Source organism: Scyliorhinus canicula, chromosome 5 (genome assembly GCF_902713615.1).
Source record: "Scyliorhinus canicula chromosome 5, sScyCan1.1, whole genome shotgun sequence".
Classification (NCBI taxonomy): Eukaryota; Metazoa; Chordata; class Chondrichthyes; order Carcharhiniformes; family Scyliorhinidae; genus Scyliorhinus; species Scyliorhinus canicula.
The window spans coordinates 216,129,960-216,153,552 of NC_052150.1; the positions used below are offsets into that span (position 1 = coordinate 216,129,960).

Here is a 23,593-nt window from a genome sequence, read left to right on the forward strand (position 1 = left end):
TCATTGCAGTGTTAATGTAAGCCTACTTGTGACAATAAAGATTATTATCATTAATTGCTGCTCGTGGGATCTTGCTGTGTGCAAATCAGCTGCTGAGCATTCCTATATTATAATAGTGACTACACTTCGAAAGTAGCACATTGGCTGTGAAGTGCTGCTATGGGTATACGGTGGCATTGAAAGGCGCTATATAAATGCAAGTCTTTTTGTTTCTTTCTGGTTTTGTACAATGGAATGGCTTGCTACATCATTTCAGAGGGTCAGCCAGTCTGGCGTCACAAGTAGGCCAGACCAGGTAAGGTGTGTTTATGCAGATTTCCTTTCCAGAGACTTGAAACAGATGAACATTTTTTTCTAACACAACAATCCATTTGATTCCCGGGTACCATCAATGATGCTAGCCTTATGTCCTTAATTCAGGGTAGACAGTGGTGTAGTGGTAATGTTGTTGGACTAGTAACCCGGAGAACCAGCTCTGAGGACACAAGTTCAAATCCCACCATGGCAGTCAGCGGAATTTAATTCAATTAATGAATTCCATTAACTAAATCACACACAAAAGGTGAAAACTAATCTCAGTAATGCTGACCATGAAATATTCATCAACGGTTCACTAAATATTCTTTAGTGAAAGAAATCTGCCATCCTTACCTGGTCTGGCCTACTTATGACTCCAGACCTAGAGCGATGTTGTTGATTATTAACGCCCTTCTGGCCCAGCAAGCCATTCAGTTCAAGGGCCTTGCGAGTGACGCCCAGACCCATGGAAGAATTTCAGAAAAATAATTAATTGAATTGGAATTCTCCCAGCTGCTGTGTTGGGGTTCAAACCCATGTTTGCAAAACATTAGCTCAGTCTCTGGGTCACTGGTCTAGTAACGTCACCGCTATGTTCCCATCCCCGACACGGGAGGGAGATTTAAACCCACACCGCCTTCCTTGGAAATCTGAATTTTCATTCAACATGGGATTTTGTGTACGTGTTTCACATTTTCACAAGGATCGAAAGGAAGAAACCACGCATTACTGCCCATCTTCACAAATTCTCCACCCGCAGTTACTGCAGTCAGCTGAAGCTCAGGGAGTTTGGGGGGGGGGGGGGGGGGGGGGGGGGGGGTTTAGGAGACGCAGAATCGAAAATCCTCTCCTGCAAGTGGTAACTGATAATCCGAATCCCCCGGCTAATCAGCATCAATCGCTCTGCTGTTAGCTTCAAGTGTGTAGTTTGCTGCTTTTCAGGCCCTCACGGATCACTCCTCCCCACATCTCCCGCATATTTTCTACAAGCTTCAAAGCTTTCCTTCTTCCCTGGGACATTTTAACGTGCCTGGATTTTTTTTTTTAAAAGAGGAACTGGGAGAACATTACGTAGGAAACTTAGTAAATGTATGCACAGCAAGATTCCACAAACAGCAGCGTGGTACCTTCTAACTCTGCCAAAAGCTCACCAACTGTGAAGGGCGAAACAGACGCTGCCCGAGCTTGCCGAGCGTTTCCAGCATGGTCCGATTTTACTTTACAGGAACTATTCCGCACGTTTTCAGATCGCCTCCGAAAACCAGTGAGTTCAGCTACCTCGAAGGGTTTCCTCCGGGTGCTCCAGTTTCCTCCCACAGTCCATAGATGCGCCGGTTAGGTGGAGTGTCCATGCTAAATTGCCCTTATGTGGACAAAAAGGTTAAATGGGGGTTACTGGGATAGAGTAGAGATGTGGGCTTGAGTAAGGTGCTCTTTGTAACGGCCGGTGCAGACTCGATGGTCCGAATGGCCTCCTTCTGTACTGTAAATTCTATGATTCTATGCCCGTCGGCAACGCCGACTTCCTTTCCCACCGAGGAACCAGGCAGACAGACTCGGAAAAGTGAAAGTTTATGTTTACACATCTCACCATCAGGAGGGACCAAAAATCGAAACAGGATTTACAATCACAGTTAAATTCCGGACACTAGTCTCAGACACCGCGACTCACAGTGAGGCAGGTCACCGCTTCTTGTTGGTGGCCCTCACACAGCCCAGTAACAATAAGGGCACTATGATGAGCTCTGTTCTTTGGTGGCTTGGAAAATGCGTATGAATGTGGATATCTGTTCTCTTTAGCTTCAATATTAATGACACTGGAAGACAAGGTGGCCAAATGACCGAAGATGCCGAGTATGTTGAACAAATGGAGCCAGTCTGAGATACACATGAGGCAGAGCTTGTCTCACAATTCTTGCTTCAGAAGATCATCAGATGCAGGAGCAGGAGTGGGCCAATTGGACCATCGAACCCGCTCTGCTATTCAATGAGATCCTGCGCTCCACTTTCCTGCCTGCCCACCCAAACCCGGGACTCCCCTGAAGGCCAACCTGTGAGTACATTCCGTGACCCCATCCTCCACTGCTCTCTGTGGGAGAGAATCCGCAGGCCAACAACCTTCGGAGAACACAAATTCCTCCTCATCTTCGAGGGAGGCGCCTTCTTTTGAAACCGTGCTGCCGGCTCTTGATTTCCCCCATGAGGGGAAACAACTTGTCAGCATCCACCCTTGCCAAAATCCCCCCCCCCCCCCACAAAGAATCCTATTTGTTTCAATGAGATCACCTCCCATTCTTCTAAACTCCCAATGAGCAGAGGCTCAACCATTCCTTGGAAGACACTCCCTTCATCCCAGAAATCAGCCAATTGAACCTTTCAGACCCCTCGGTACACGGGCTGTCAGGCCATTGAATTATTTGGCTATTCTCCTTTAAATGTATACCCGAAACCGTCTAACACCAAATCTAGAGTTTTGGTCAGACTAAAACTACTGGGGGGGGAAAGGGGGGGGGGACATATTACGTGTGAGATTTAAAGGCAGAACTTGATTCACGCCTTCCATGATTTCAGGGTAGGCAAAAGCACTCGACAACCAATTAAGTATTTTTTTTCCCCAAGTATAGTCACTGCTGGAAAGTAGGAAAAACCATGGCCATTTTGTACACAGCAATCTCCCACAAACAGCAACGAGATAAACATTTGCATACTCTGAATTAGAGATGTATCTGAACTACCATCGAGTAGCAGAGTCCAATCCCCTTGGACTTCCTTATTTTTGGAATTTTCAATAATCTTGCCTCACCCAACCTTCCAACACAGCCTGAGTGGGAACTTCACAGTACAACGTGGTCCCAGGGCCTTCGGGGTGGGAGGGGGGAGGGGGGGGGGGCAGTAGTCAGCAGTGAGAGTCTGTACAATACTTACCCAGAAGCTACACACAGTTTTAATTCTTTAGGGGAAAAACTACTGGGAGTCCTGGGTGCTTGGAGGAAAGGACCTGCTCTCTCTGGCCCTTCTCCAGAAAAACTGCATGAATCTACAGTGAAAACCTTGAAATGAAAGCCTAAATTGAAGGTGTGGTAGAAACAACCATCTGAAACAAAAGACTTAACTTTCTACATTCATTATTTTTACTACCTCTTCTCCCGTCTGTGTTTGTCTGTCTTGTGCGCGCGCGAGCGCATTTTATATATTAGGGCCGAGTTTAAGTGGAGGGGGGGGTTAGGAATTGGGTAATAGTTAACCTGTTGTATTTACTGCATATTTAATTGTAGTTATTGTTATCAATAAACTTAATTGCGTTTACATTTACAAACCTGGTGACTGTAATTACTGGGCAGCTAAGGGCCAAAGGCTTTGGGTGTTTTTCTTCAGATTTATTAATTTCAAGTATGTTGCGACTCCGGGTCAACGTGGGCTTGAAATTGGCCGCAGTAGCCCAAGGGGTCAGTACAGTAACTACTGATGTAACACAATCTTAATCATCTGATGTTTGTAATCTCAAAATCACCATTTTCCGATGGTTCCCAGCGTAAGTGCTTATCGGACATTTACACTTCCTGGGCAATCGCTGCGCAATCCTTACCTGGAAAACTCCAGGGGGCTCCCGAGTCCATCTTTGGCGACCCCCCATCACCAAGTAACACTGTCCTGGAGCTCAGATGTTAAGTTGCACTTCAAACATAAGTACCGGCCAGGATACCGGCAGAGCTTGCCTACTCGCTTTAATCAGGAGGGCCATGGGATCTTTTATATCCAACAAGAGGTGGTGGCACAGTGGTATTGTCACTGGACTCGTAATCCAGAGACTGAGAGTACTGCTCTGGGGTTCCAGGTTCAAATCCCACCACTGCAGATGGTGAAATTAAACTCAATAAATATCTGGTGAATGTCATAAAAGCTCATCTGGTTCACTAATGTCCTTTAGACCTTCCTTACCTGGTCTGGCCTTTATGTGACTGCAGACCCCACAGCAATGTGGCGGACTCTTAAACTGCCCCTCAAGGGCAATTAGGAATGGGCAATAAATACTGGAACAGCCTGCGATGCCCACGTCGCATGAACGAATAAAAAAAAGAAGAGGCCTCAGTCCCATCCAAAAGACGGCGCATACAATAGTGCAGCATTCCATCAGTGCTGCACTGGAGTAGCAGCCTCAACAGTGTGCTCAAACCTCGAGGAGTGGGGCTCCAACCCATCACCACAACCCGGAGCCCAGTGGGCTATGAACTGAGCCACAGCCAACATCTTTTCCACTGTTGCGTTTTGCCCAATTCCCATGGGGTCTTGTGTAGAGGGGGGGGGGGGGGGGGGGGGGGCAGCGGCACCAAAACAACTGTGACAGCCACGACGAAGCAGTTAATCCCATTGAGCAAACCAAACTGCAACTCATTCCAGACAATGTTGCTGTTGTCGGTGTACAAATTAGCTCTATAACTAACCCAGGCGCAGGATCTCACTTGAAAGGAATGAGCCGGAATATCAGCCCAAAGGTAAACTCTCATCACATTAATGTTCAGGAGGAAGAGAGCAGCCACTGACAGGACCCTGCTAGGGTGCGGACATATATAATCTTGAGCCTGTGTGGCCACAAGTAATGATTGACAATTTTGTGTTTTAAAAGTGAGTTGGGTGCCAGTTTTGTCAACTCAACAGAATGTTTTCACATCATCACCACTCAATATTTTGCAGACAGGAATTTTGCACCATTAAGCCATAAATTCCGAAGGACACAAAACCCTCGCTACTTCAGGGCCGAGTCTTTTGGAATATATATTTCAGGAGGCAGGATGCTTCAATCATTAAATATAAATATTACTCCGAAGGAATGAATAATTCTAAACATTATTCTAACTCTGCTTTGGATGAAAAATTATCCGGTTGTTTGAATTTAACTTTTAGTGAATAGCCCTTTGCACTAGCAGTGAAGAATGGCAAGGCCGAGACCTAGGCCGCGATTTTCCATTCCAGTCTCTCTCTCTCTCTCTCCCCCCCCCCCCCCCCCCCCGCTCGTCATGGCCAACGTTGCTGCCATGCAACCTGCCGCGCTGGGGAGGGGGCACCTTTGACGGGGCTGGAACATCTCACCGGCAGGAAGGGCCGGGAAACCCCCCCCCCCCCCCCCCCCCCATTCCTTCCCAACACAAGGAAATATAATTCTCTGGAAAACTGTTCCTCTCAGGCCAAGTACAGGGGGTGCCTGCACGGATCAACCCACCGGCGTGTGCGTCAGGGGGGTGTTGTTCCAGAGGGGAGCTTGGTTAGGCTTCTCCAAGAATGCATGATGCCCCACCCTATCGTTTACAGTCCAGAAAAACGGTTTCATTTACACGAGGGACAGTTGAGTTGCCAATCCTCCAAAAACTGGCCTGGTGTCTCTTTGGAATTGAAGATCAATCTCCAAAATACTGCTGTGTGCAACCCTGGAGAAAAACCATTGGGACATTAAGAAAAATTGTTCTCTTTTGCCATTTTCTTAACATTTCTCTTTACCAGATATAAACATATTGAATGTGTGGTGGGTGGGGGGAGATTAATGCATTTAGGGGTTTTTTTTTTTTGCATGGGACGTGGACGTCGCATGGTGCGCCAGCATGTATTGCCCATCCCAAATTGCCCGAGGTGGTCATTTACAAGTCAACCAAATTGCTGTGGGTCTGGAGTCACATGTTGGCCAGACCGGGTAAGGACGGCAGATTTTCTGCCCTAAAGGACATTAGTGAACCAGATGGGTTTGTACAACAATCGGCAATGGTTTCATGGTCATCGTTTTACTTTTAATTGCAGATTTTTATCGAATTCAAATTTCACCATCTGCAGTGGTGGGTTTCGAATCTGGATCCCCAGAGCATTACTCTGGGTCTCTGGTTAACTAGTCCAGTGACAATACCACTACACCACTGCCTCCCTTTAGTCACAGTTGGGAACCCAAGGGGGATTGCTCAGGAGTTCGGGACTGCACCACGACCTAGCGAAGGTCGCCAGTCTCGAGAGTTGGGGGAGACACCATTTTCCCGCTGAGACACTGGCCGATGCTTCAGCAGGGCTGATGCGGCAGGGTACTGGCAATGTCACCGGGCTACCAATCCCGAGACAAGTCTCAGTAACGACTGTCACACAAACCCATCTGGTTCGCTCGTACCCTTGCGGGCAGGAAGGCAATCTGCCGCCCTTAGCCGGTCTGTCCAATGTGTGACTCCAGACCCACAGCCATGAGGCTGAATCTGAAGTGCCCGCTGAAAAACCCACTCAGCTCAAGAGGTGGGCAACAAAGCCATGAAATATTATTAATTTTTTTTTTTAAAAAAAGGTACCGGGGCACATCACAGGACAGTGAGGAACTCCATGCAGGAAGCTGTCAAGCCTGAATAATGGCTTAGTTCATATACACGGACACACCGATAGCGCCACATGTTTCGCCAGTGATGCGGCAGGGTACTGCCGCAAGTCACAAGCCAACAAGTCACAAGCCGAAAAAGGCCTTTTGTGCAGATGGGGCGACAGCTGTAATTAAATTCAAACCAACTTTCACCTCTCACCCCCACTGCCCCCCCCCCCCCCCCCCACCCCCACCCCCATTCCAGTCAGAAAGATGGCTTTGCCCATCTGTGCAAGCCAAGTTATCTTTTCCAGCAGCAGTATAAACACATTATTAATAACCAGAGCTCTGTACACACCCATTGACAGGAATGATCATTTCAAGAAAATATTTACACAGACACTCTTTACACCCTAATTATTTGATCAGCGGGAACACGGACAATAAAAGGCGGCACTGGTGCGAGAAGTTAACGGGCATTTTCAAAATAAACCCCTGGGTTGCAACGGTGAGGAGAGAAAAAAAAAACATGCTCGGGTGTGGATGTCAGGGAGGGGGTAGGTTCACATCTCCCATCAAAAAGTTGGGAAGGAAACATTCTGCAAGACGGTGAAATATTTTCTTTGCTTTGGATCCAACAAAAATAAACAATATTGCCCTTCCCACTGAAGTGTAGATAAATAAAGCTCGATTCCTCACATTTTACACTTAGATAAATAAATCTCTGCACTTACCACGGGCGAACAGCTCGTTATCTTTACTGTCTATCTGTTTGAAATCTCTGATTTTATAGTGATGGTCGCAAGATCTACACTTCAAACTGATTTGTGACCTGCTTGCCTTACTAAGCAGCCTTCGCAAAAACTGGCACCAAAGGTTCTGACTAAATCTAAACATCGTTAAATTCAGGACTTCCTTCAGAGCGTTCCTCCAAACGTGAGTAATGGGACTCTTACAGCCACATCATTCTTTCCTGTTCAGACTCATTCAGCAGTGGCTCTTATAGGCATAAACAAAAGCAGCTGCCGGGGTAAACGGTTAGAAGAACACGTGACAGAAGATTAACTCGCAGTTTTGCCCCCCCCCCCCCCCTCCCCCCTTGTCCACTACGTTATGTGTTCAGCTCTCGTACTGTACTTGTACTAACTGTAGCTGCAGATGATCGATTAGTTTCTTTTCCTTTCAAAGTTACCTTAGGAAGAGTTCACACATTACACTCTTAGGTTCTGTAAAACACAAGGGAACTCTTATACCAGACCTCGCAAGGCATTTTACAGCCAATGAAGTACTTTCTGAAGTTAAGCTGGCGTCGTGTAGGAAACGTAGCAGCCAATTTGCACCCAGCAAGCTCCCATAACCAGATATTCTGCTATTATGTTGGGAAATTGGCCGTGACAGCAAGGATAACCCCTCAGCTACTCTTCGGGTTAGTCCAGTGAGATCTCTCGCACCCACCCGAGGGGGCAGTGGTTTAGCATCTCTGCCAAACAACAGCGCCTCCTGACAGTGTTGGCACTCCCTCGGTACTACATCAGGCGCGTTAACGTTTGACTTTCGTGCTCAAGTCCCGGAGTGGGAACCACAATGTCCTGATTCACAGGCGGGGGGTGCTACGGACTTGAGCTACAGTTGCGCCAAATGTGAAAATTGAAATCCATTCTGGTGAGCTTCACTGCTCCCAAGATGGCTTCCCCAGAAGCTCCAGAAAGTTCCCAATGAGGAACCAGCTAGCACTGGAGAGCTGAGTGCTTGCGCGCGTACTCGTCGTTTATCTATGTTAGGAGTGAAATTCTGGGCAAATTCTTGAACAGAGACATTTGTATATTTAACCAGAGGCTTCTGCAGAAGTGATCACTCTGGAAGAGAAAGTCTTAGGATTTGCAAGCATTAAATTATTAATCCGCGAGTGTCTTTAGCTGAAACTAATGGAGCTTCAGGGCCTTGAGCCAAGCACAGCAGGAGGCCAACCAAAGGTGCTGCTTAATGCGTGACAAACACACAAAAAACACGGAGTGATAGAAGCAGACCGAAGATCGGATGTGCAAAATTAAGCGCAAGAGACTTGGAGAAGGCAGGACGGTAATTTCTTCATGCAAGCGAGTCGTGTGAGGCGACAAAATTCACTTCCAGAGTTAAGGCAGGAACGAGGACCAAGATTCGAGATTAGTCCAGACAGGCAGAAGGGTTTGAAGGAATAAAGGGCAGAAGAAAGACTTGTATTTCGACAGCGCTCTTCACAGCCACTGGCCATCCCAAAGCGTTTCACAGCCAGTGAAGCACTTTTTTTGAAGTACAGTTCCCGCAATGCAGGAAACGAGTCAGCTAATTGGTGCACAGCAAGATCCCACAAGTAACAATGAAATTGTGACCGAATAATTAGTTTCTTTGCAACGTTAATTGAGGGACAGATATCGAACAGGATTTGAATCTGAAACCTTCCGATTCAGAGGCAAGGAATAGGGAAACTAGCGGGGGAGGGGGAGGTAGATAAATGCAATTGTAACTATTTTCTCACGTTGGAAGGGAAACGCGGACATCAATTGGCTGGGCCGAATGGCCTGTTTCCCTGGCTACAAATAGAGGTTATACATCCTAAAGTACTTCACAAGGGCATAAACAACCATAATCCACGACACAGTCACACAAGGAGATAGTAGGTCAGGTAAGCAGGAGCGTGTTGAACGAGGAAAACAAGGTGGAGGGGTTTAGGGGGGGGGGTGCGCCAGAGTCATAGAATCCCTACCGTGCAGAAGGAGGCCATTCGACCCATCGAGTCCGCACCGGCTCACTCCCCCGCTGCATCCCCATAACCCTGTAACCTCTCAGAACCTGGCCCACCATAACCCCGTAGCCCCACCTAATCTGCATATCTTTGGGTTGTGGAAGGAAACCCACGCAGACACGGGGAGAAAGTGCAAACTCCACACAGTCACCCAAGGCTGGAATTGCACCCAGGCCCCTGACACTGAGGCAGCAGTGCAGACCACTGTGCCACCCACAGCTCAGGACCCAGGCAGCTATAAACATGGGTAAACCTGGGTGTCCGCAATCAGCGGAGCGCAGATATCTTGGGAGGATTGTGTGGGGTGGGATGGAGATAACCAAGACGAGGAAGGTGAATCTTTTTTCCCCAATTGAGGCATTGCTGGCCCAGTACAGGTCAGGGAGCTCAGGGATAAAAGGGGTACAGAATTTGGTGCCAGTTTGGCAGCAGGGTGAGGTAGAGCTTGTAGAGGATTAATATCTAATATATTTAACGTGGGATGTAAAAAGATGGGAGGTGGGACGGAGGGCAAATATTGACTTTGCAGTTTGCAGTTCTTTGACAATTTTCAAGTAGCTATGACAAGCTAAATGGTTAAGATGCCTACAGTTGCAATCTGAACAAATTGAGGGCAGTGGATTTACTCCAATGTATCGTCCGTGTCAGATGGTGCAGCCCCGGGGTAGAACCAAGTCCAGTTACCAATCGTATGTCAGGTTACTGCTAGTTATTAAGGCTTCATGAAAAGTGCCTTTGATTAGGCAGCACGGTGGCTCAGTGGATAAAGCACTGCGGCCTCATGGCGCCGAAGTCCCAGGTTCGATCCCGACTCTACGTCACTGTCCGTGTGGAGTTTGCACATTCTCCCCGTGTTTGCGTGGGTTTCGCCCCCACAACCCAAAAGATGTGCAGGCTAGGTGGATTGGCCAGGCTAAATTGCCCCTTAATTGGAAAAAATGAATTGGGTACTCTAAAATTATATATATATTTTTTTAAGTGCCTTCTATTTGTACAGGGTTTATAGTTAATGTGCTACGTTGCTGTCAGTGAGCCAGAAAGCTCTCGAGATTCCAGACACAATAATTTAACTCGTGACATCTTAATCATAATTGGGTAGTAATTTTTTTAAATAGCATGATTGCCGAAAATCCCACTGAGCTTGACAAACACCAGTAAATCAGACCAATCTGGAGCACTGGAAATACCAGCCAAACCAAAAAACCAAATACAAGTTTGTTGCCTTGAGACCACCACTCATGCTCCTCCACCACCGCCGCCACCCCCCCCCCCCCCCCCACCCCACCTCCCACCCCCCCCCCCCCCCAACCTAACTTTCAAACTTAAAAATCACACCTCTTTTCTGTAAAACACAGCAATTCCACAAGGTGCCTTGGAACCAGGATGTACAAGCAGTTCTTCACATAGGCAAGATTTGTAGGATCTGGTTCTTAAACAACCATCTCCCCTTGTGATTCAATGGCACGACCATTGCTGAACTTCCCCCGCCCCGCCATCAACATCCCGGCTGTTACCGTTGACCAAAAGAGACTTCCTTCACTGTCGCTGGATTAAAATCTTGGAACTCCCTCCCTAACAGCACAGTGGGAGTACTGACACCACCATGGGTTTCAGCAGTTCAAAAAGGCAGCTCACTCTTCTCATGGGCAACAAATGCTGGCCTAGCCAGCAACACACACATCCCACGAACAAATTAAAAACTGAGCTTGAACAGGTCAAAGGCTGAGCCTTTTCCGCAGGAAGAAACTCGCCTTCCCAAAGCCTGTCCACCATTCACAAGACACAAGTCAGGAGTGTAATGGAATACTCTCCACTTGCCTGGATGAGTGCAGCTCCAACAACACTCAATAAGCTCGACGCCATCCAGGACAAAGCAGCCCACTTGAGTGGCCCAAAAACCACCTCCTTAAACATTCACTCCCTCCAGTACCAAAGCACAGTGGCAGCCGTGTGGACCATCTACAAGATGCACTGCAGAAACTCACCAAGGATCCTTCAGCAGCACCTCCCAAAGCTACAACCACAACCACGGAGACGCATGGGCAGCAGGTGGGGAGGCGGTGGCATAGTGGTATTGTCACTGGACTAGTAATCCAGAGACTCAGGATAATGATCTGGGGACCCGGGTTCGAATCCCACCATGGCAGGTAATAGAATTTAAACTCAATAAAATATTATAAAGTCTAACCCCATCTGGTTCACGAATGTCCTTTAGGGAAGGAAATCTGCCGTGTAGGGTCTGGCCTACACGTGACTCCAGACCCACTCCAATGTGGTTGACTCTTAACTGCCCCCTCAAGGGCAATTAGGGATGGGCAATAAATGCTGGCACACCCTGCAACGCCCGTGTCCCATGAACGAATAAAACAAAACACCAGTTTCCCTCCGAGCCACATACCATCCTGACTTGAGAAAATATTGTTATGCCTTCATGGTCACTGGGTCAAAGTCCTGGAACTCCCTCCCTAATTACTGAACCATAGAATGTTCCGGTGCAGAAAGAGGCCATTCAGCCCATCTTTCTCTTTTTGGCCAGTACAGAGAAAAACAAATTAGCCGTTCATTTTAATCCCATTTCCCAGCACCTGGTCCGTGGCCTTGCCAGTTACAGCTCTTCAGATGCAGATCCAGGTACCTTTTAAATGGGTTCAGCATTTCAGCTTCAACTGTCAACATAGGCAGCCAAGTCCAGGCGTCACCATTCTCTGGCTGAAAACAATTTGCCCTCATGTACCCTCTTAATCCTTCTAACAATCACCTTAAATATATGCTTCTCTGGTAATTGACCCCTCAGCAAGGGGGAATAGGTCTTTCCTATCTAGCCCCCTCATAATTAGGTACACCTCAATTAGCTCACCCCTTAGCCTCCTCTGTTCTAATGAAAACAACCCCAGCCCATCCCTCATAGCTGCAACTTTCAAGCCCTGGCAACAATGTGGAAAATCTCCTCCTCACACATTCCGGAGCAATTATATCCTTTCTGAAATGGGGTGAACAGAATTGTATACAGAACGTCCGTGATGAACTGTTATATATTACGTTTTATATTTGTGGCAGTGGTTCAAGAAGTCAGCTGACCACCACGACCCCAAGGGCAATTAGGGATGGGCAATAAATGCTGGTCTTGCTGGTTACTTCCACATACACTGAAATACTGAACAGAAACCTCTCTCCCACATGAAAAAAAAATGAAAATCGCTTATTGTCACGAGTAGGCTTCAATGAAGTTACTGTGAAAAGCCCCTAGTCGCCACATTCCGGCGCCTGTCCGGGGAGGCTGGTACGGGAATCGAACCGTGCTGCTGGCCTGCTTTAAAAGCCAGCGATTTAGCTGAGTGAGCTAAACCAGCCCCTTGCAATGTAGTATTCGCACCTGACAGAGCTGATGTCTCTTAATAATAATCTTTACTGTCACAAGTAGGCTTACATTAACACTGCAATGAAGTGACTGTGAAAAGCCCCTAGTCGCCACATTCCGGCGCCTGTTCGGGTACACGGAGGGAGAATTTAGAATGTCCAATTCACCTAACAGCACGTCTTTCGGGACTTGTGGGAGGAAACCATAGCGACCGGAGGAAACCCACACAGACACGGAGAACATGCAGACTCCGCACAGGCAGTTACCCAAGCCGGGAATCGAACCTGGGACCCTCGCATTGTAAAGCAACAGTGTTACCACTGTGCTACCATGCTGCAAATATGTTAATCCAAGACACCATTTGGCGGTATGGGGAGTTATCCCTCAACCTATATTACTCACAGCAGCTGATTCAGCCAGTGTTTGTGGGAGTTTGCTGTGTGTGAGAAGACACTTCAGCATGACTTGTGGCCACAAGGCGCTCTGAGATGTCCTATGATTTGTAAGACAGTATAGAAATGTTTTGTTTTGTTTAATCATGCCAAACTTAACTTGAGCCAGCACCCTTGGTAGTTTTATTAAAAACGATTTTCACAGTCGAACCCTCAAGCGTATTGACAGTCAGAGAGATCTAGATGTACAGGTCCACAGGTCACTGAAAGGGGCAACACAGGTGGAGAAGGTAGTCAAGAAGGCATACGACATGCTTGCCTTCATTGGCCGGGGCAGAGTATAAAAATTGGCAAGTCATGTTGCAGCTGTATAGAACCTTAGTTAGGCCACACTTGGAGTATAGTGTTCAATTCTGGTCGCTACACTATCAGAAGGATGTGGAGGCTTTAGAGAGGGTGCAGAAGAGATTTACCAGGATGTTGCCTGGTATGGAGGGCATTAGCTATGAGGAGAGGTTGAATAAACTCGGTTTGTTCTCACTGGAACGATGGAGGTTGAGGGGCGACCTGATAGAGGTCTACAAAATTATGAGGGGCATAGTCAGAGTGGATAGTCAGGGGCTTTTTCCCAGGGTAGAGGGGTCAATTACTGGGGGGCATAGGTTTAAGGTGCGAGGTTTAGAGATATACGAGGCAGGCTTTGTTTTTAAACACAGAGCGTAGTGGGTGTCTGGAACTCGCTGCCGGAGGAGGTGGTGGAAGCAGGGACAATAGTGACGTTTAAAGAACATCTTGACAAATACATGAATAGAATGGGAATAGAGGGATACGGGCGCCGGAGGTGCAGAAGATTTTAGTTTAGACGGGCAGCGGGTCAGCACGGGCTTGGAGGGCCGAAGGGCCTGTTCCTGTGCTGTACTTTTCTTTGTTCTTTGTCTTTGTTCAGAGTGTGAACATTGCTGGCTAGGCCAGCATTTACTGCCTATCCTTAATTGCCCTCGAGAAGGTGGTGGTGAACTGCCTTCTTGAATCATTGCCATCCGTGAGGTGTAGGTACGCCCACAATGCTGTTTTGGGAGGGAGTTTCAGGATTTTGACCCAGCGACAGTAAAGGAATGGTGATATATTTCCAAGTCACGATGGCGGGTGGCTTGGCAAGGGGCCTCGGACTGTGGCAGCCCTCTTGAATGGCACCGTCTGCAGTGTTATCCAAGGTACCACTGAGCCCCACAGTTCTCCAATGCTGCTCTTCCAATTTTGAAGCCCACAAAACTGCAGCTCGCACTGACACGGATAAATATATTCTCGCCTGTTAGGCCACTGCTATGTAAACAGGGGCAGGTTAAGAGAGAGAATGGGTGTTCCCTCAGAAGCTGCTTGCATTACACACACTGATAAAAATCCATTTTCGATAAAGGCCTCAAACTTCCAAAGAACAACAGAAAACCTTGGGTAGCTAGTGCCTCTCGACACGTGAGCAATGTGGCAGGGCGCCACATTACGCAACAGGAAAGCAAATGTTTACCAGTGATCTTTGGGCTCCATTGGTAAAATATTAATTTGATTTAAAAGCCACAAAGGAACCCTACAAGAGAGCAGTTGCCAATACATTATTTATATAGCGTGCATCAATTTAACACATTGAAAGTCTGAGCGACATCAAGCGGGAGGTGGGAGATCAATGGGCTTGTTTCGGATGGTCCAAGAACGGTTGCCCCAGGGCCATTGGTGAAGGATCGTCACAACGATTTTAGATCGAGGGCACCACAGAGATCGGAGAAAAACAGCCAATATTCTCGGGGTTCACATACGCAACCCCACTAACTCAAAAAGATCGACACCTTCAAGGCAAATCTGCCCCCTGGATTGGCACCCCACATGCCGATGCCGGCGCGCGCACATGCCGACAATCAAAGAAGAGGGCAAAGAGGCCACGATGAAATCTACAGCTTTCGAGGTCTGTTTTTCTATCCCAGAAATCCTGATCTCCCTTCCCTAGTTTCCTCGATCGCAGGATTAAGTACAACAGAGGAATCGTGGGAGTGCCTTCTGGAAAAGGAAAGCCGGAAACTCAGGACTCTTCCTGTCAAAGTTAATCTGATTGGCCTCACGGAAACTAACTTCTTTCTTTTGCGATTGCTAGTCTCAAACTAGTCAGGCGAGGCTCAACAAATGTGGGTCCAACTTGGCTTTTGGATTGGAGCACTGAACTCTTGCTCTAAGGGGTATTGGTGAGATTGTACCGAGATGGCACCTGGACAACCGTGCGCCGTTTTGACCACTGGTTCCCGAGAAGAGAATGAGCAAACTCGGTCCACGTTCCCTGGAGTTCAGATGAACGAGGGGCAACTGAAACATGAAAATTCCTGAGGGTCCCGAGGGGCGTAGCTGCAAAGCGAACGTTTCACCCGACTGCAGTACCTAGAATACGAAGTCACAGTCTCGGAATAGGGTGTCGGCCATTCAAGTGAGGCGAGGAAAAATCTCTTCACCCGAAAGGGTTGCTGACCTGTGGAACCCTCTAGGTCGCAGGACTGTAGAGAAGCTCAGTCATTGAGCATACTTTCCAGGCAAGAGGTTGTTGACACATTGAAGGGAATTAAGGGATATGAGAATAGTGCAGCGAGGTGGAGTCACAACCTTACTGAATGGTGAAGTATTTTCAAAGGGCAGAATGGCCTGCTCCAGCCTAGCAGCTGAGAAATAAGGGATGGGATCACATCAATTGAGGCAGCAGAGTACATCCTGCTCTGAACACCGCCAGTCTCCCTCACAAATTGAAACAATGCTTCAAGAAAAATAAGAGTACTTAGCAGAAGGTTCAGAATCCCCAAATTACTTTTCAATTTAAATAACTCTCTTTTGTAGCCTTTTATTAAAAAAAAGTCCAGACTGCAGCCCCCCAACCAACCTGCCCCACACCCTCCTCCCTACGAACCCGCCCCCCTACCAGCCCACCCCGCCCCCCACACCCCCTCCCCACCAACCCACTCTGATTCACCCACCTCAATCCAAAAACCTAAAATCCCTTCAACATTCCAGTGGATAATCAAACGTGGGGACGCGGGGAAGTGTAGATAATCAAAGTCCCACTACATAAACAAAGCACGGTCAATGCAAATCTCCTGCCTTAGGAATTTATCTGGAAAACGATTAGCCTGTCACAGTAAGAGGTGATGGCACAACAGCTCAATAGGAAAACAAAAGCAGGCAGGCACCTTTTATTTCACACTTGACTCGTCTTTCTCCTGAAAGCTTGAACTATATGAAATTGTGCTCGGCAGCTGCGTTCAGTTATCTCTCGGTGAAGCGCGAGTTTCTGCAGCAGCCCCATGCAAGGTGTCAAACCCAGATTTTAAAAAAAACACAGTAAAGGCCAAGCACCTAAATTATATAATTCACCCACGTATCACGACCCCGCCCCAAACCACACACAGTCCAGCTTGCACATCAGACGAGCGAGTAGCAGAACGGTCGGCCATTTAACCTGGCGTCCTGCGAGATCGTGGCCAATCTACAACCTGACTCCATGAATCCGCCTTTGTCCCACATCCCCCAATACCTTTGGATAACAGGAATCTATCAACCTCAGAGTTAAAATTAAAGATCTGGCACTGACTGGCGATGAGAGATCCAAACTACCACTAGAGTGGGAAGTGTTTTCTACATTCACTGTTAAATGGTCTGTCAGCAATGATGCTGCACGGCACCAGGGACACAGGGTCAATCCCACCCTTGGGTCACTGTCTGTGCCAAGTCTGCACGTTCTCCCCGTGTCTGCGTGGGTTTCCTCCGGGTGCTCCGGTTTCCTCCCACAATCCAAAGATGTGCAAGTTAGGTGGGGTTATGGGGACAGGGAAGAGGAGTGGGCCTAGGGAGGGAGCTGTTTCAGAGGGTCGGTGCAGACTGGATTGGCCGAGTGGTCCCCTTCTGCACTGTAGGGATTCTATGGTATTCTATGTGTCTGACTCATTAGCCTAGTTTGCCCATCACTGATATCGGCCTTTCAAAACTTCAAGATGACCCGAAGTGCTTTACAGCCAATGTAGCAGACGTCACTGCTTTGTGTTCAGGCCAATGGATACAGGGCTGCCATTTTGTATTTCCTTCTGCACAGCTCAAGAGGTTGACCTCCAACCTGTGGTGCCTTGGTAACCACCAGGCCTGGTTTTAAACCAAAGTATCTGTTAACGTCCGTTCCAATTGTTTTCAGGTAAATGGATCCTCTGATCTTCTTGACTAACAGAACACAAGTATTTCTCAGACACCACTTATTGAAGCACGCAAGACCCTGAGGGGACTCGGCAGGGTGGATGTTGAAAGTATATTTTCCCTTCTGGGAGAGACAACAATAATAATCTTTATTGTCACAAGTAGGCTGACATTAACACTGCAATGAAGCTCCTGTGGAAAGCAGAACCTGGGGACGGAGTTTAAAAATATAGGGTCTCCCATTTAAGACGGAGGAGGAAGAAGAAGAGGGTCATGAACCTTTGGAATTCTCTTCCTCAGAGAAGTCTTACAACACCAGGTTAAAGTCCAACAGGTTTGTTTCAAACACGAGCTTTCGGAGCACGGCTCCTTCTTCAGGTGAATGGCATCTCCTGACGCCGGCATCTCCACATCATGGCTTCCTCAGAGAGGCAGGGTCAATGAATATTTTTAATGATGTGGAGATGCTGGCGTTGGACTGGGGCGGGCACAGTAAGAAGTCTTACAACCAGGTTAAAGTCCAACAGGTTTGTCTGGAATCACTAGCTTTCGGAGCGCAGCTCCTTCGTCGGGTGAGTCTTTTTAAGGCAGAGGTAGCTACATTTCTGACTAACAAGGGGGTCAAAGGTCCTTGGGGTAGTTGGGATGTAGAGATATGGCCACAATCAGATCAGCCTGGATCCTATTGAATGACAGAGAAAGCTGGAGAGGCCGAATAGCCTACCCCTGCTCCTAATTCGTACATTTGTATGTTCATAAAACGCATTTTAAATGGCTTCTGAAAGAAATATGCAGCATGTGAATTAAATACAACCTCATGTCCACTTCCACTGATCTGCCATAAGCTCCATCGCTGATTTATATAATTTCATGCACAATGTACAACAAATACACTTCAAGAATCCAAAGCATCCAGGGAACGTATGTAGTCAACAGGCGGTGCAGATAGCTCTTGGGAGAGCTAACACAATGAAGATGGGCCAAACAGACTGCGGGCTGTAAAATTCTCCATTCCTATCAAATAGATGCCAGTAACTCAGTTCCCTCCCTCCAACTTGAATTTCTCATGCCGCATCAATAGTGATAGCGCGGGTGTTGAAAATGAAAATTTTAGGTTTCTACTCGACAAGCATAGGAGGAGGAAATCGGAACTATATTCTTGGATTTCCTTGAAAGTTCTCAAATCCCAATGCAGATCCACGGGTGAACAAAGATGTTCATCAAGGGGAGGTGGTGACATGGCGGTAATTTCACTGGACTGGTAAATCCAGAGACCCAGGTGAAAGCTCTGGGGACACCGGTTCAAATCCCGCCAATGGCAGCTGATGTAATTAGTAAGCCGGGCGATATAAAGCTGGTCTCGGAGACCATGACAACTATTATCGATCGTTATAAAAACCCATCTGATTCACGGGTGTTCTTTCGGGAAGGAAATCTGCCTACGTGCGACTCTGCACCCACAGCAATGTGGCTGACACTTAAGTGCCCTCTGAAATGGCCACGTAAACCACTCAGGTTAAAGGATGTGCAATGCCCACATCCGATGAAAGAGTTTAAAAAGAAGCTCAAGTATTCTTAAATATTCCAAACAGAGGGGTGGAAATTTTAGGGAATACACAGCAGTCCCCCTCCATGCCAGAATGGCATTAGGGGAATTCTAGAGTAATTGAAATTCTCGGGATGATGACCCTGGTGGTTGTATTTGGGTTGCCAAGGCTTGCGAGTGCCAACACACTATGAGGAATCCAGCACTGCCTTGCAAGGGCAGTCAGTACCACTCAATATATACGAAACATTTTAAAACATGCTCGGTAACAGCCAAACACAAACCAATAAACAGCCTTAACCTTTGGATTAGGAGATAGGAGGAGAAGGCCACGCTGCCCCTTGAGCCTGCGCCGCCATTCAATACGATCATTGGTGGCCTGACCTCACTAATGTACAAGAGAAAATGTAGCCAAAGGAAAGTTGTTGTGGAAAACACAAAGCAGAAACAGAGCAAAACCAATGGCAGCACAATGGAGAGCGACCGATTCCCATGAGAGTGGCAAACCCTCAGCACAACCTGATAAGGCACTGTGGTCAACTCCAGTATTACCAGCAAACCACTGGGCAGCCACGGGCGCACTGTCTTATATTCCTTCATGGCAACACTGTGGCACAGTGGTTAACACAGCTGCCTCACAGCGCCAGGGTCCCGGGTTCGATTCCGACCTCAGGTGACTGTGTGAAGTTTGCACGTTCTCCCCGTGTCTGCGTTGGGTTTCCTCAGGGTGCTCCGGTTTCCTCCCACAGTCCAAAGCTATGCCGGTTAGGTGGATTGGCCAAGCTGAATTACCCCTTAGTGCCCAAAAGGTTAGGTGGGGTTACGGGGATACAATGGGGGAAGTGGTGCTCTTTCAGAGGGTCAGTGCAAACTCAATGGGTCGAATTCTATTCTGTGGATGCGGCCCATTATTGACGTTTATTCTTCAACCCTATTTGCCCTGGAGAAGGTGGTAGTGAGGTGACCCTCTTTAACCACTGTGGCGTTTCAAGGTAACTAGGAAATTGGATGGACAACTGAGGGAAATAAACCTGCCATGCTACCTGCATCAGCCGCGACAACCCTGTAACCGAGCAGTTTGCTCGGCCGATTCGAAGGATAGTTAACATCCACCACATAGCTGTGGGTCAGGAGTCATGTGTAATCCCAACCAGTTAAGGATGACGGATTTCCTTCCTTAAACAAAGGACACGAGAACACCAAATGGGTTTTTACGACAATATGGCCAATCCATGCTCACTTTTACTAAAGCTTTAGCCTTTTATTTTTTTCTGGATGCTATTGAATTTACAGCTGCTCTGCTGGGATTTGATCGCATGTCTCATATGAACAGAAACAGGCTCGAGGGGCCGAGGTGCCTTACCCTGCTCCGACTACAAGTCCAGGAACATTACCACAATGCTACCATGCCCCTGAATACATTCATACTTGTAAATTTACGCACACAAACATTCTACATTCCCTTGACCATTTTACCAACAAATGCACAATGAAGTTAAAGTTCGCACACACATGTCATGCAAACGACTACAGGGATCGGGCATATGCTCAACAAGAGTCCAGTACTCATTTTTTTTTTTTGCTACTAATCAGAAATGCAATTAGCCACATCTGGATTCCCAATTAGCCACATGTGGCTCTGTGGCATTGGGCAGCAGTGGTGCATTCTGGCGCTGCGCTGCCAAGCATAGAAACTCAATGTAAAAGGAACCGAGAGGGGAAAGCAAAATCTGGAAGATTAAAATAGGCAATGAGTCTACAGGTGCTGATTTATTGAATAACACATCCGAATAAAAGTTTATTTTTTGCATCAAGACAACTCAGTAATTGGCACTGGGAAATCTAAGTGAAAGCACACCGACAGACATATGCGTGCACACACACTCTGAGTCCTCTGTAAAGGTAGTTCTGCTGAGGAACAGGAGCGAGAGTAGTGCCAGATGGTGGGGGAGGGCGAAGAGCCTTCAATGAGCTTAAACAATTGATTCATTGATTTAGAACAAACAACTTCTAATGTAGATTAATGCAACGTTATGTAAAGAGCACAGCACGTTGCCCGGGGAGATCCTTAACACCCTCATGTGGCTGGGTACCAGTGAATTACACCCAAGCGAGAATAAACCTCCCACTTAACAGATTGACCAACAGTCAGCACCTGTACAGCACCGTTAATGTGGCAAAACGTCCCAAACGCCCGTCACAAGTGCATTAGCAAACAGAATTTCATACCAAACCACGCAAGGCATTATATTAGGCGAGGGGACCGAACGTGTGATTGGTCAGGTACGTTTCGTGCACGTCTTAAAAGGACAGCAGAGAGGCAGAGAGTTGAGGGAGAGAATTCCAGAGCCCGGGACAGAGTGCAACAGGAAGCACAGCCACCAACAGCGGAGTGAGGAGGCTCAGCCATGGGCAAAGGGCCAGAATTGCAGGGGGAATTTGAAAATGATTTGCCTCGTCATCGAAGCCAACCGTGGCCTCTCTCCTCAAGTTCTGTGGAAAACAAAAGCCCCAGAGTCGAGATTGAGGTAGATGCAAGAGACGGTTAAACAAAAACAAGACACGGGTTTAAAGTGGGGACATTGCACGGGCTTGCACTGTGGTTTTACAGCACGTCCCAATGCAAAGCTCAGAACGTCACAGGGGGAAAGTGGCAACACTTGCAAACGTAAACCCAAAGGCAGCTGCACAGGACAACTAGCCAATGGCAGGCTGGGTGGTAACTCGATACCCCGCTCAACAACTGCAGAAATCATCAGACCTGCTGCTCTACTGGGAACAAGATGTGCGCTTTCAGCCTAATCATTAGAGTCTGTCGGTCTGCCAGCTTTCTTCCTCGGCAGTACCTCAGGGATAGAGGATGACTCGCTTACACTCCAGTTTGGTGGGTGGTTGATAAAAGTCCAATGCGCGACTGCAGACTTTGCCACACAGGGGGCAGATCATAGAATCTACAGTGCAGAAGGAGGCCATTCGGCCCATTGTGTTTGCACCAGCCCTCACAAAGAGCAACCTACTGAAGCCCACGTATCTACCCTATCCCCGTAACCCAGTAACCCCCATTTAACATTTTTTTGTGGACACTAAGGGCAATTTATCATGGCCAATCCACCTAACCTGCACATCTTCGGACTGTAGGAGGAAACCGGAGCACCCGGAGGAAACCCACGCTGACACGGGGAGAACGTGCAGACTCCGCACAGACAGTGACCCAAGCCGGGAATCAAACCTGGGGCCCTGGAGCTGTGAAGCGACTGTGCTAACCACTGTGCTACCGTCCCGCCCTCAGATGGTGTTTCAAGAGTCGGGTAGAGGGGTTTGTGTTGAGATTTGCGCACCCTCTCCGACACCAACAAAGTCTCTTGCCCACTCAAGGTTCAAGTATTACCACTGCTGAATTCCACCCCCGCCCCCCCCCCCCCTATCAACATCCTGGGAGGTTACCATTAACCAGAAACTGAACTGAATTAGCCAGAGCTATAGCTGCCAGAGCTGTGTAAAGGCTGAGAATTCTGCAGTGAGTAACTCACTTCATGACCCCTTCTCACAGTCTGTCCACCACCTACACGGTACAAGTCAGGAGTGTGAGAAATACTCTCCACTTGCCTGGAAGAGTGCAGCTCCAACAACTCAAGAAGCTCGACACCATCCAGGATGAAGCAGCCCGCTGCATTGTTAACCCTTCCACAAACGTTCAAACCCTCCACCGACAAACAGTGGCAGCCGTGTACACCATCTATAAGATGCTTTACAGGAACTCACCAAGGCTCCTTATGCAGCATCTTCCAAACCTCTGACCAAGTCACTCGCCACTCTGACTTGGAAATATATCACCGCTCCCTCACTGTCACTGGGTTAAAATCCTGTTTACAATTTTCCAGAGGGTTTAGTTTTAAAAATATGATTTTTGGCAATAACATTTTTTTTTAAAAAACGCATTTCCTTCACTGGTGGTCAAGCCCTGAATTAAAACACCAGAATTGCTCAGGATGACAACTTGAGACACTCAATTCAAAGTTCTTATTTGCATTTTTAACAATTCCAATAATTCAAATTCAAGAATGCAAATGGTGTAAATGCAAAGTTTTTGAGTGATCAGACAAGCTGGGGTGAGATTCTTTGAAGTTCAGACAGGGTAAATGTTGGGAGGATGTTTCCCTTCATGGCGAGTGTCGGACCAGAGGTGTACAAGTCGCAGAACAACGGGGTGCTAATTCAAGATGAAATTGAGGAAGAAATCCTTTTCTCTCCGAGTGGTGATTCTTTACCCAGGAAGCTGTGGCGGCCAAGGCCTTGAACATTTTTAAGGCCGAGATCAATAGGTTTTTGACCAGTAGGGAATTAAAAGTTATCAGAGATCTTACTAAATAGCGAAGCAGGCTCGAAGGGCTGAATGGCCTCCTCCTGCTCCTATTTCTTATGGTCTATTGGGCTTACGGACAGTAAATATCAGCCTCACCAGTGACACCCACATCCCATGAAAGAATTATTTTTAAACGGGAGATCGATTTAAACTTCATCTGTGGTGGTGAAGGTGTCATTAAAATAAAGACGACCATTCCTGAACCAAAGTATTCTAGGTTTCTGTCGTAATGGGGGCATGTGATGAATTCATACTGTATTGTAATTCACACTGTATTGTAATGTATAGCATTATATCCTTGTGGGCTCTGTCTGTGAGCCGTTG

The 23,593-nt window shown here is 47.5% G+C and overlaps 1 protein-coding gene across 3 annotated transcripts in view; it reads right to left on the reverse strand.

The window, feature by feature from the left end:
- acvr2ba (activin A receptor type 2Ba) overlaps positions 1-23,593 on the reverse strand; it is a 184,531-nt gene that overhangs the window by 124,995 nt on the left and 35,943 nt on the right. Inside the window, exon 1 of one of the 3 annotated variants that reach the window (XM_038798485.1) lies at positions 7,351-7,576. The exons of the other annotated variants lie outside the window; for them this stretch is intronic. Coding sequence (XP_038654413.1) covers positions 7,351-7,513 — 163 coding nt within the window. The 5' untranslated portion in view covers positions 7,514-7,576. Of the gene's footprint in view, positions 1-7,350; positions 7,577-23,593 lie in introns of those variants that run through there. 3 annotated transcript variants of the gene reach the window in all.